The sequence below is a fragment of the Tauraco erythrolophus genome, chromosome 7, assembly GCF_009769465.1.
Source record: "Tauraco erythrolophus isolate bTauEry1 chromosome 7, bTauEry1.pri, whole genome shotgun sequence".
NCBI lineage: Eukaryota > Metazoa > Chordata > Aves > Musophagiformes > Musophagidae > Tauraco > Tauraco erythrolophus.
In genome coordinates, this window is record NC_141471.1 from 9,293,599 (window position 1) to 9,307,428 (window position 13,830).

General features: G+C 38.3%; 1 protein-coding gene across 1 annotated transcript in view; it reads left to right on the forward strand.

Moving 5' to 3' along the window:
* The window catches only part of RBM33 (RNA binding motif protein 33), a 106,670-nt gene extending 93,648 nt beyond the window's left edge, over positions 1–13,022 (forward strand). Inside the window, exons 18-19 of the mRNA XM_086614997.1 lie at positions 8,315–8,403; positions 8,596–13,022. Of these exons, the coding sequence (XP_086471123.1) occupies positions 8,315–8,403; positions 8,596–8,644 (138 nt within the window). The 3' untranslated portion in view covers positions 8,645–13,022. The remainder of the gene's footprint in view (positions 1–8,314; positions 8,404–8,595) is intronic.
* The last annotated feature ends 808 nt before the right edge of the window (positions 13,023–13,830 follow it).

A 13,830-nucleotide genomic window follows, 5' to 3' on the forward strand; every position in this document is an offset into this window, starting at 1 on the left:
TGTTTCTTAGAGTGACAGTGCTACCTAGTGCTCAGTTAGGGTAAAGACAGCTGCCGGCACTGACACTGCATTCAAAATCGATGAATTTATTTGGAGTTTAAAGGCTTATCAACGGAGATGACAAGCGTGTGTGGATGAGCGTGCCCAGAACAGGAATGATCCTCCAGGATCAGCAGGGCAGCTCTCCGTGTGACCGGGCACACAAGGCGCGCGGGGCTGGCGTGGTGACCTGTGTTGTCGTCTTGCCTGTAAAAACGTTTTCAGCTGCTGCAGGAGCTGTGGGAGAAGACACGGACAGTCTTGCTCCATCTTTGGCGCTAGGGGAAGAAAAGAGCAGCTCTGTAACGAGCCGGTCCAGTTCAGCCCTGTAGAGCAGTACATGAGCTAGAGATGCTCATCTCAATGACAGGAGAAGATCCTTTCTTCTCATCTCATCTTGCATTCGGAGGTGGAAAGTGGAGCACTTCTAAAGGCAGATAGGAGGAAGTCAAAAGTGGCAGAGAAGCAGGAAGGAGGGACAGGAGGTGGAAGAGATCAGTTGCAACAGCTGAGGATAAAATAAATACGTCTGTCCTGGCCTCTATGCTTGTTGGTAATGACTGGGAAATATTGCTCCCAGGAAAGATGCTTCAGGTTTCAGGGCACTGTGAGGACTATAAAAATGTGTTTGCATTTATTGATGGGAGGGAAGAATAAATAGAATCTGATCTTTCTTTTTAGAAGGTGCCTGCCGTGCTGCTGTTTGGCTTGTTGCAGAGCAGGTTGGATCACACACTGAAGATGACATTGGTTAGGAAAGTTGGCACTTTCTTTTTGCATAGACCCTTTTTTAGCAGCTTTGTATGGACTGCACTCCTAATCCCAGACTCACCGATGAACTGAATGTGCGATCGATGAAGTAGTCCATTTACTTCAGGGAAAGAAATTAAGTAAAGGAGTAAACTTTTATTTCCCACATATCTGCTATAATTGAAATGAGTACTTGCTCCAGTCTCACTCCTGCCAGCTTGGTTTCCATCTCCCTGTGCTCTATTATCTCCCTTTTAACTTCTTCCTCTCTGGGTAACCTCTGAGAGTTCTGGTGTCAAAGCTCTTTGCTTTCTGCAAGCGATCTGCTGCTTTCTACTCGTAGATGTCCTGCTGCTTCTCTCAGGCTCTTTGTTTTGCAGTGAAGCTTAACTAGAGTCTATTGTGCTGCTGTTATCATACAGCTATTTCAATATTATTTTCACTGATATGGTAAAAGTGTAGATTTAATTACAGAGAATTATAAAGGAGAAATTCAAGGCCACTGTAGGTCTGCAGGCCTAAAGAAATGTCTGCAGAGGGAATGGTCCTTTTGTGATATTCATGCTTTTTAGTAACTGGTAAGACTTCGGCTGCAGAAAAAGCCAAAGCTGTTGACTTTTTTTTTTAAAGTTGTTGAATTAAATAGTATGTTTTAAAGGAGTTTGTAGGCAAAGTCTCAATCAAAAGCATGAATGATCATGAAATACGGGGTTTATTGTGTTTTCCATTCAACACAAGATCTGCATCTTTCCATGGCAATGCCTAAGGAAGCAGAAAAAGGAGATAATCAAGATCAGTATGAGCTCTATGCTGCCTAAATCCTTTCCATATAAAATACTCCTCCTCAGCCTAAACCAGTTTTTTATTTTTAATGCTGGGCATGTGTCAGAATGTAATCTCTCTTCTCCAGCGTCAAATGGGAACATGCCCAGAATACCTCTGATCTCAGGTCGGTCTTGGGAAGTGCTGTACAGTAGATCTGTACGCCCAAAGCCATAAAGTAACCAGTCATTTGAAATCCCTTGGAAGTTATTGTATGTATTGTCAATCCTTTACACCTGAGTGGATCTGGGAAGGGGTTTTCATCCTCTGGTGAACATCTGACTAGGTCAACTTAAAGCGAAGGCAAAGATGTGAATGAAGTTGTTTTCTGAGAGCCATGACATTCGGAAGGATTGTGATATTTCAGTTCAGGAATTTATGATAGAAGGAGATTCTAGTGGAGCACAGAGTGGCAACAGGGAAATCTCTGGTGGAGGAAACAAGAGTGTCTCTTTATTAAACCAGAAGTCACGTGGTGCTCGGTAGAACCAGCCCATCTCCAGAGGCAATGCTGCAAGGCTGGTTGTTCCCTGCCTCCCTCCACCAGCCTTTGGCATCTTGCAAAATCAGTAGATAACAGAGTAATACTAAATTAAGATCAAATTCCTAATGAGGCATGATACTTTGGGAAAGAGAGACTTATATTTTTATCATTATAATGGAGATCAGAAGACTAAGGATTACTGTAGTATCATGTGTTCTTTGAAAAATGAGAGAGCAGTTGTCGTTAGTACTGTATGAAGACCTGTCTGATGCTCTTAGCTTCTTTTTGATACTACCTCCGGTCTAGAATGAACACACTGAATTCCTTTTTCCGAAATGCCGTTCATCTGTGGTACTCAGTATATGTTAACATTATTGAAAGAGGTATTTAATATAGATTTGAATGTGTCTCTCTAAGTAACATGGTTACGCATTTGGTAGGACATTACTTGAGCCTTAGAGTATAAACCAGAAGTCATCTAGATTTTGTAAGGAAAAAAACTAAACAACTTCACCACCACTAGTATGCGATACATTTTTGTTATGGCACTCAGGTATGAGCCATAGCACTAGCTGTTAAGGACTTGAACCTCGAACAGGTCACTGGCACGGTCCCCTGTAGCAGTCCTTGTGGCATTTTTGGAAGTGTGGCATTGAAGGAGGGCTAACACTTCTCACAAAGGACTGATAATTTTCCAGAGACTTGCTGTTGGTCCATTTGGCTTCATTGGTTCAAATGATGGACAAAACCTTTTCTGATCAAACTAGAATTTTGTAAATCTTGTGCATATTAAACATTGTCAAGCAGAACTGTTTTCTTCAGGAGTAAAAATTGTTGTGCTTCCTACTAATTGTGACATACTGAGGTTGCTTTTCTTTTTTTCCTGTCACATCTGTATTTTTTCCCACCTTAACTTTGGCAGTGATCTTCCCAGCCTCTTGCTGTTATAGTTAGCTCTTGCTTCAAGGCTTCTCTTATCATGATTTGTAGGAGACATCCATAATTTCATGCTTCGCATGGAAGTTTTAGCAGCCGTTGAGGTCGGTAGTCCAAAAATAAGACTTAAGTACTTCCGTTAAAATTATGTACTTTCTGTTCATGTTATTAGATATAAACTAAAAAATCACCTCATCTCTGAACATGTGGTAATTTCAAATAAATGTCATAAACTTCAAAAGTAAACAAGGTCAATAGATAAGAATGTACAAATACTAGATTAGTTGATGTAGTTATATAGAGAATCCTGCAAGAAGAGCTTTTGTTCAGTGAAACTTTTGTTTAACTTGTTATAACATCTTCTCCAGAAGTAGTTAGGCGGTATGAAAAGAAATCACGAAAGTTTAAATCTGTCCTGATGTACAGTATTGTGTTAGAAATAGAAGTTAGATATATTGTGGGGAAGCAAAAATAATACTGAAAACACGATAGGTGAGCATCAATTTCTGCGCAAGCTTTATAAGAGCTGATGCAGTACTTTACATTTTACTTTAAAAATGGAAGATGAATATTTGCACATGTGTGGGGTTTTACACTAATTAAATACATCAGACAGTGGTACCAATAGTTTTGGAAACTTATTAGAGCATTCTTTCCAAGTAAGCTGGCGGATAGTCTGATTGGTGAAAGGGCATGGTTAAAAATAACAGCTTTGTAGGAGGTTATTTCAGGATCACCTTGTAATGAATGCGTGAGCACTCAAGACGTTCTGTGTGTGTTATGGATGCTAGAAATACTGAATTTCAGAGCTGAAAATAATGACTGCCAAATAATTCTAAAAAGTTGAAAAAAATAAGGATGTTAAACTAATGAGGTAGCATCATCAAGATACGCAGAATGAATTAATTTTGTGTGTATTTTCCTAGCAGGTGTATTTGGAATAAAAAAAACCAAAACAAACAGAAGCTGGTGAAATAAGTTGTTACATTAATGCCTCAAACAACATTTTAAGCTAACAAAATTCCATATGTTACACAAAAAAAAAAGTTCTCTTCAGACTATTGCTGTTAACATCACCTAAGTGCAGGCTCAGTGCTGAACTGCGTATCATCCCAAATTCAAGAAGACAGAAATAATCCAGTAGGATGAGTATGCAGTTATTTTACTTCAGGTTTTCACTGAAGTGGAACACTAGTTTGTATTTCCAGCCGACAACCTGTCTGCTCATGGTGGGATAGCAGCAGCTCGGGACCTACTTGCTCTGTTTGACAATCAATGTTGTTAATGAAACTCAGGGTTTAAATAGTCATGCAAGTAAGTAGATACTGTTCCAAAATCAGAATATAAATTTTCAAGAGATCTTTGTTAGCAGGATGAATAATATTCATATTTGAAAGTTATGATAGATGAGGACTTGTTTGAAAACACAATGTAGAATCATGATTCATGTTGAAAAATGAAATATCTTTGTCAGCAAAGATACTTATGGTGGTATTTCAGGCTATGGTGTTCATTTCTTCGTAACTTAGTTTAGTAATAGTCTTATTTCTTTCTTGTTAAAACCAGAACTTTTTTTATACCTAGATAAGGTATATATAACCAATATAACTAAACAATTATGAAGCGATTCTGCATCGCTTTCGCTACCGTAGTTTGAGCACAGTGGAGGCTGAGAATTTCTGTTAAAGCTGTTTGAATTAGAATTTTTCAGTTTCCAACTGGAAAAGTATCATTTCTGTAGTGTTAGTTTATCCTTTTTGTTTTACAGTCATTAATTCTCTTTCTTCTTAAAGCATGGACATGTGCAACTGCAGTAGTCATGAAGACCCTGCTACTAGAAGTTACTGCCTTACCCTTGGGCTGTGTAATGGGTGGTGTTTAGGCAGTTCAGCGAAGGATGAGATGGGTTGGCTTTTTGTTTCCACAGTTGTCTGTATTGACACGTGAAATGAAGTCTGGAAAAGATGCTTTTCAATAGACTTATCCAAGAATTGATGCCTTGTTGTCAAAGCAATTGAGTATTAAAATTAAAATGTATGTGGTGTTTTGATTGCATTTTTTTGCCTTGGAAAGTAAGACAGTAATGCAATGGAAGAACAGACTGTGACATAATATCTAAACTAGTTGGTTAATAAACTTTATTAATTGATATGAAAGTATAAATAAGTTATCTATAATAAGATTTAGATAGTTTGCCTAATTTCACTAATAAGCCTGCGCTATACCAGAATGTCTTCCTGTAGTCAATTTTTTTATATGCTAATTACCAAGCAGCTTCTTAATAATTTATCATTATGAGTATATAAACTGCAAAATCACATTTTGCTTCTGTACATCTCAAGAATATTAATGCAATAATATCTCAATTATTCTGGAAAAACTCAGTAAATACAGCTTCTCGTCTTCCAATGATCACAACAGGGGTCTGGAGTATAAAGCACTGGGGGAATCTTCTGTGGCAGTTAAGCGAGACCTGCCATTGTGAGGATCAGTTGTCTGCAGGAGGGCTGGAGATGGTTCAGGAGAGGGAAGAGAAGCAGGTGACAGCAGGACATGTAGAGCACATCTGAAGAGATGTATCCTTGGGTTTTTCTCCAGCTCCTCTTGTCCGACTGTTCTCCGAAATATTTGTTCTTTCAGTGTTTCAAACAGGTGTTTCTCATATTAAAAGTGTTGAGTTCTTTGAAAGGAACAGATGTACTCTTTTTTTTAATGGCAATTCAGAGATACAAAAGAGAGATGCTTTTTTATTTCACCTGTTACAAGGCTCTTGTTTCTAAATCTTATTTAATGGCTGTGATTAATTCTTAAGTCTTCAAAACTTAGTCCTAGTGAAAGGACTTACTTAGTCCTTAAGTTCTTTTCTAGCCAGAAAAGTGTTGTCAAGTGTATGTGTATTAGATACAGTTCTATCAATAATAATAAAGTGACATCAGCCAAGGAGGGGAACTCAAACTCCGGCACCTCCTTCACCCACTCTAGCAGATAACCTCCAGGAGAGCTCAGCTTTGTCCAAGGTCTTTCATTGACACTTTGTGCAGCGTGACTGTGTTCTCATTGGTAAATCGTGCTTAATCTTGTCAAGAGCTTTCTGATTACAAAAATAAAATATCATCTGCCAAGCATTTTGGTTTTCTAAAGCTAAATCCCATTCCTCCCAGCTCAGAAATGAAGAAATTGCAGTGACTTAGCTAAACCTTTCCATCATAGCAGCTTTCCAAAAACTATACAATGAAAATTAACCTGCCAATGCTTATCAGATTTGCTGAATCCTTTCACTTTTCCTCAGCTTTCACTTTAAAATCACAGGAGTGAGGGAAGTATTAAACTTCCCTCCCAGTGAGAGGGAAGTTTCCTTTCAATTACAAGAAGGTGCAAGGTAGCTACTGCCAAAATCAATTACTTCAAAATCACAGATAGATAAGTTATAGGAAGAGCCCAAAGCTGAATTGTCAGGCTTAGCTACAAAGAGATATGACTACCAAGTGCCATGGCTCTTGTTAAATAAGCGTCTTATCAAAATGAGTCTTAACTGTTCAAAAAAAGATAGAAATAGGTAATTTTACTGTCAAATGCTGAGATGAAATTTACTATCTTGCTTAAAATGCTGCATTAGACTGAATGAACAGGGAACACTTTAGTTGGATTAAAAATGCTTTCACTGAGAGATCTCAAAGTATGTCACCCTTAAAATGTATCAGCGAGTAGGGCTGTATGTGATTTCCCAGGGAATATAGGAGGTTTTGCAGGTGAAATTTAAAATCCTGGAGACTGACCATCGGAGTGCTGGAATCATCCAAATGCGGGGGATGCTGCTGAGTTCCAGGCGAGATGCGGGAGCAGAGAATTATGTTTATACTTACTCATCAGGAGATCACAATGAAATCTAGAAAAGTTTCAAGGTGCCTATGTACATACATATATGTATGTGTATGCATATCTTTATATGTGTATATATACATATATAAAGATTTATAAAGCTCAGTAAAAGACTGGATTGGCTTTGTGTAGGTACTTATGCACAAAAAAGAAAAATGTTAGTAACTCTTTAATTCTGCATCCGAAGCCGTAAGAAGAATTGGAAACCAGAAGCTGAATCAGAACAATCCTGTCTTGAATGCACTGCAGCACAGGCCATTAAACATCCACAACTTACTGTGATACTGGAATCACTGTGGCATGGAGCTTTAAAATTACGATTGAAGCCTTCAGAAGACCTGTTTTAACCTAGTTAGTATGAAATCTCTGTGGCCTGTGTTCGCAGGTGGTGGGACGAGAGGATCATAATATTTCCATCCTGAATATTCGGTGATGCTGAGTACTTGTTGCATGTTCTTATTGACTGTTGGATGTGTACCTACTTAATGTGTAAAACTTCATCTCCTTGAATTTCTCAAGTGTCTTTTTGAAAAAATTGCCGTTATAACTAAAGTATTAACTCAAAGCATCAACTTTAATCTTAGTAAGTCTGATAACCAAGGCCACAGGACTGCTTCCTGGGATCATCTTGGCATTGCTTGGACTTCCTGCTGCAGCAGGGAGCAAGGACGTGAGTTCTGCAAAGCCCTGGCTGAGCTATGCTATGGTTTTGGAGACCACCATACTACACGGACCAGTTTTTGATAGTTACAGCATTGTGAAATGCAGCTCTCATGTTACGGGAAGCATGTTTCAGATGGACTTGCTGGGTAGATCTGTGTTGCATGGTTTCTCGTTACTAGGAGGACTCGGAGGTGGAGACCTAAGCCATCTCATCAGGGTCATGTGGTTGTTAGTGTCTGTCAAAAGGTAGCCACATGTTTTTGTTAAAACAATGTGACAATACGCAGTCTAGAGATCAAAACCTCCCACTTTTTTCCTTTTTCTGTCCTAACCTGTGAAAGCCCCGATCCTTTAGCGTCCATCAGGGCAATGACCCCAGGTGTTTGTGTGTGAAGTTTGAGCTCTGTCCAGCTGAATGTCTCTCATTCAGTTAGTGGGAGTTTGTCTGCAGGGTTTGGGTTCATCTGTATCGATTGGATTGAGAGCTGTTGTCTTTGCTTAACGAGAGATGGTCTGGGTTTTCCACTTGCTTAATGCACCAGCTCAAACACCTTCAGCTGGGTCCCTGACTGCAGTCTCAGAAGTCTCTTTCCGTTCCCTGGGCACTAATAAGAGAAAAGAAATATGTTTCTGCGGAAATAAATATGGCAAAATTTCAATTGATTTGGTGCAAATTTAGTTTTTTTAAAGTGGAACTGTAAACAAATGTTAAAATCATGTTTTGGCTTTTTGTCTCTGCAGAGTTTACAGATGCTGCCTCAACAACGGAAAGCCATAGCAAAATTTAAGGAGCCAGCACATGCTTTAGCATTTCAACAGAAATTCCACAGGTAAATAATTAAGCGCTGCTGCCACCTAGGTTCCTTCCCTCCCTTCAAAAGATTAAATCAGTCTCCTTTGCTCAGTGTTTCTCTTAATCCAATCAATCATCTGTTCAGTAGTGACCTTCATAGAACCTGTCTGTTCTCCACCCCTGGAATCAGTTTGAGTACCAGGTTTAAATTGCTTTTAACTTTTAACAGGCACATGATAGATCTGTCCCACATAAACGTGGCACTGATAGTTGAGTGATGTCTGCTGAGAGAAACCCTGACACTACCAGAAGCGTACTGTGGAGCTACACGAGGCACAGTGGCAAAACCATCGGGTTGTGAAACCTTTCAGCTTAGGCTTTAATTGCTGTGTTGAACTACAGAAAGCAGCAAGATATCCTCCAGAAGAGATGAACTTGAGAGGATCTGCAAAGGTGGAATTTCTGTTTGGTTTGCTCACGTTCTGTTGTAACCACATGGAACTACAGATTTTTTTTCAAAATGCTTTCAATGCATGTAGACACTGTTCTTCAAGATCCTACTGTGTGACCACAGTGACTTGAGAGAGAACGTTTACATCGAAAGATTTAAAAAACTTTCTTCATAGCAAAGAATATTTGATAATGGTTGCTCTTATCTTCAGTTTGAGGTATTTGAATGAAAACTCACTTTTCTAAACCAAACACATTAGTTACGTTGTACATCTGAGAGCACAGAAGGTATTCTTGCATAGATTTCAACATGGTCTGCTTCACTGAGTTGCAGTATGCTGAGAAGCTTTGGAGGTGACACTGGAAAATTGTAGTTTCAGTCTTTGTAAATATGTTAAGTCTGTCTTTGCATTTTTCTATTCCAACACAGACTTCCATCTTCTCCTTCCAACTCCACTTATTCCATAAAACCCTGTGTAGGAATAACATTGCTGTGTTTTCCCTTGGTTTTTTAAAAACAGGGATCTTTACCCTTCAGTAGCGTTGTGGGGTAGTGAACTCCAAGTTGTGACTAGGTTGTTTTAAACGATGTTGCCAGTTAGAAGGAAAAAGAAATATTTAGTGACTCACTTCAGAAATGTTACACAGGAAGAGTGATGCGTTCCTAATAGTTCTTTTGGGCTAGTGTTTCATGATTGCCTTGTGCTTTATTTTGAGTAGGTTTTTTTCTTTGAAATTTATTTTGTGACTAATGCTGAACCATAAGAAACCCATAACTAAAAGGACTTGGTTTGTTGCGTTGTTCCCAATAAATACAGGACTATAAGGGCATTGTGAATCTGCTGGTGAACGTGACAGTTGCCCAAAATTATGTGCAAACAAGAAGGAGCTTATATTTTATTCAAAGTAAAATCCATAATATTTCCTTTTGGTTAGAACCATCTAGATGGTGTTGCCAAAGGAACAGTTTTTTTCAGTTACTTCTGAATAAACTTGTTAAAATGTCATCTTTATATTGGATTCCAGTTTTTGAACATTTCCTTAGTTTTTAGACTGTGAGCTTTTGTTTCATCCTTTATTTTCGGAATACTCTTAAGCACTCCACCTCCTATTCGAAGGAGGGGACTTACAGAAACCTTATAGGTTTGTTACCTGAGTGACCGCAGAAGAACACTATTGGTTTGTAACGAAACAGCTGCAAATGGGGTCCAAAATAGGCATGTCAAGTGTCAAAGGATGAACGAAGCAAGTTTATAGTACCATAGATCCATAGATTTTTTTTTTTTTTTTTTTTTTTTTTTAAGGATTTAATGGTAACCAAGTCACAAAGACCTAATTGGCTTTCTTACAGTTTTGGCCCAGATTTTCAATTGTTAGAAGTTACTAAAAATAATTATTGAATAATAACTACTGTCTAAAGTCTTCTAGGTAAAACTGTTCTTTGTTCATTGAAATAATACAGAATAATGTAGTACTTCAGAAATATTGCACCAGGAAAAATATTTAAAGAATACTCCAAGCCCATTTACAACCTAGTGAAGAGACACAGTAACATCATGAGACGTTTTGCATGGAAGTGATTTTTACACCCATCTGTGTAGTTCCCCATTTATGCATAATGCTTAGTAACACCCAGTGCAATTACTATACATAAAGTGCTTAGTGCTTCAGGGTAGACCTGAGCCCAGGACAGGGAGTGAGCCACAGGTAGGAAGTGCCCGGTGGGAGCCGACCCTGAAGACTCTTGCGAGGTGATCTGCCACGTGCTGTTGAACCCCTCACACTGTGAGCACTAGGACCCCTACGCTGTGTCCTCAGGTTATGTAATTTTTATTTTTTAAGAAATAAATGCTTATCTTCAAAATGAGTCATTAAACAGTTATTCATCCCACTGTTAGGGACAAGCTTCTCTGTAATGAGAAGGTTGGGAAGCCATCTCGGAGTGGAACGATAGTGGTGCGTGTCTGGAAATCTGGGTTAGATGCAAACGCCAGACAGGCCAGCAGCTGAGTTCAGCAGTAGGAACATCTGCAGTTGATCAGCTGTCCTGTCAGAAGCAAATGTTATTGGGGTTAGAGGGTTTCTTGGAGCCTAAGAATATGGGTTTGATTCAAAAGTCAAAGAAGTTTGTAGAAACGCTCCTGCTTTGGGTTTTGAATCCATCCCAAAGAGGCTGAGGTTCAGCCAAGTTAAGTTTTAAGAATTTTTATTCAGTTGGGGTTTTTTTTAGAAAAAAAAATTTTTTGAGACAAATGTGTGGGTTTGGAATAAAGACATCGTCTTAGATCTATTTAAATGTAGAAGGCAACGTAAGCAATGCCTGTTTAATGACTAGATGTGTCCTCTTTAAAGGCAGTTGCAATAGATTATTGCTTGTGCATAGACAGGGAACGGGTGGGTTGCTGGTGGTGATTTTAGCTGCTTACTGCAGTACTTGTGTTTCTTAATATCTGTAAACATACTACATGTATGTATGTCTATATGCATTTTATTATACACATACATACATACTCACACCCTGTATTGGCACCATATCTCTCCAGTATCTTAAAATTAAAACTCAGTAGCAAAAGTAGCAATTAGGTGAGTCGTTTGTTAAAACGTTTGCGTTTTGTTAGTTCTCAAATCCTGACTTAAGCCTGGATCTCTTGGCAATATCAGTTTGGACGATACAGCTCTTTCAGATCCACTTGTTGTCTCCTCCCAAAAAAAACCACAAAGGAAGTAGAGGTAAAGCTAGGTGGATGTGTTCTTGCCGTGTTTTCTTTCAGCACAGAGTTAAATCTGAGCATATTAAGATAACTTTCTTGGAAGATCTGTTGCAACCATTATCTTGTTCTTTCTTTGTCATGCATTCAAAATACAATGCAAAATTAAAAAAAAAAAAAGTCATTTAATGTAGTATGTAAATATTGACCTTTTAAAATTAAAATGTTACTCAAAGTGCTTACAGTCAACCACATCTTAGCTACTTGTTAGTTCTTTGTGTTGTCTTATCTAAGTTTAATGGATACAGTTCCATAAATGTTGATGTGTTTTTGTGTATATCTTCAAATTTTTATAAAGATGCTAGTAAGTCAATACATATATCCTGATCTGTGTATTATTTGTTCACAGGTTTTATTAGCATAATTTAATAATGATTTTCATAGGCAACTCCAGTAGGTGATTATACGGAGCCAACTTTTTTCCCCCGAATTATTTTGTTTTCATCTTGTAGCACTGGAGAATTCACTTTATAACTAATCATATTTTGCCTTGACTAAAAGATTGGATTGGCCGTATGATCTGTGGTACTTTAGCAGAAATGTTCTACTTCTTTTTTATTTAAAAAATAAATAAATTATGTCCTTTAACTTTTGAGGGGAAATAGAGTGCACTGTCAGACCAAGGCATTGATTCTATGGGGTTTCTAGGTTTGTTCCATTGTGCTGTACAAGTACAAATTAAGTCTGTGGTGTAATATTGTTCTCAAAAGTTTGGGATATTTTGGTTTTACACGTAATTCAAGTTGGTCATGTAACACATTGGTGCATCACAATGTCGGCAACTGATGTTGCACATATACTGTATGGTAACAGGATGTGCAGTGTTTGCAAAGCTCGGTATCATTGGTGCCAGGCAGGAGGAGGACAAGTCCATAGCATCTTCATAGCTGAACATGCAAATGTTTATCTCTAAGTAGTGGTAGACAATAAATTCAGACAGGGATAGTGCTCTTGGCCCATGTTGATCTCCAGTACGACTTTGCAAAAGAAGAGCAGGTACTGGCATCTCACCTGTGAAGTATCTTCAGATACCTAGTTCGTTCCCCGGTTTAATTCTGAAGATTCACTTGATTTCCAGATTTCTGTGAAGAAAGTCCTTCTAATCATTAAAATGCCAAGCAGACTGAGTGTTTCAGTTTTTTGATGTTAGATTTCCATGAGGAGGATTTAGATGAGGGTGAGGTTTTTTTTTTACCAAACTGTAGGTTATTTCAGAATAACCTTGAAGATCATCGTCATTTTTCCTTAACATTGCCTGGCTACTTGGAATAAGAAAAAACCTTTTGGTGCTGAATTTTAAAATATTTTTTAAACATAGTAACTTTTATCTGTTTAGCTTAAAATTGTGCAATTTTCCCAGAAGCTGCTGTAGGCGCTTCCTATAGTTACGCTCAGTAACTGCGTGTCTGTATGTGTGTGTGGGTGTGTTGCCCTTATAGCTGGGGTGAGAGGGTGGGTGGGAGCGTGTGGGGTTTTTTTGCCTGTTTTTTTGTCCAACTTGGGAGATACCCGGGGTTTGTTCTCTGGAGCAGCATTGTGTCCTTCTTGTCCTTTGCGTAGTACTGTTTGTTATGTGAGTCGTGATGCTTGAAGGTAGAAATCTGGTTTCACCTGTTCACTGTCAAAAAGGCATTTTTGCTTAGAGAGACACAAAACTTTTTTTTTCATTATTTTTTGTGCTTTTTTATTTTTTTTTTTAGCAGCATGTTGGATGAGGAATTAAATGTGAAGGAAACAAATAATGAACAGATTGCAGAAAGTTACCTATATTGTAAAGGTCATTTAGGGTAACATGGGGCTTTTGTTTCAATGTTACCTTAAATCATGCCTTAACTTCTAATTAATTCATAAACATAATACTTGAAGGTATTTTATCTTCAATGAGTATCAAATCCTAAGGATTTTATGTAAGGGTTTTTTGTAACCTGATTTTTAATCATGGAGATGACTTATTATCCACATGAGCACAGGGTCTTGTGTACAAAACCACTGATTCATATTGGATCCTTACGTATACCATCTTCTGGTATCATATGGTTGGGAAGGATCATTTTGTTCTTTATAACGCTGCTTTTTGCAGGCTTGGGGTTTTTTTTTTATTAAAAAACACCTCTGTTTTCTACTTCTGTGCCTATTTTGGTGGCAAGTAAGGTCCTTATTGCACTAAAAACCTCAAGGGGAAAGTTAATCTCACTGGGTCTTCCAGGTGCCTATGTTGTTTCCTCACTTCTTTGTTGGATGCACTG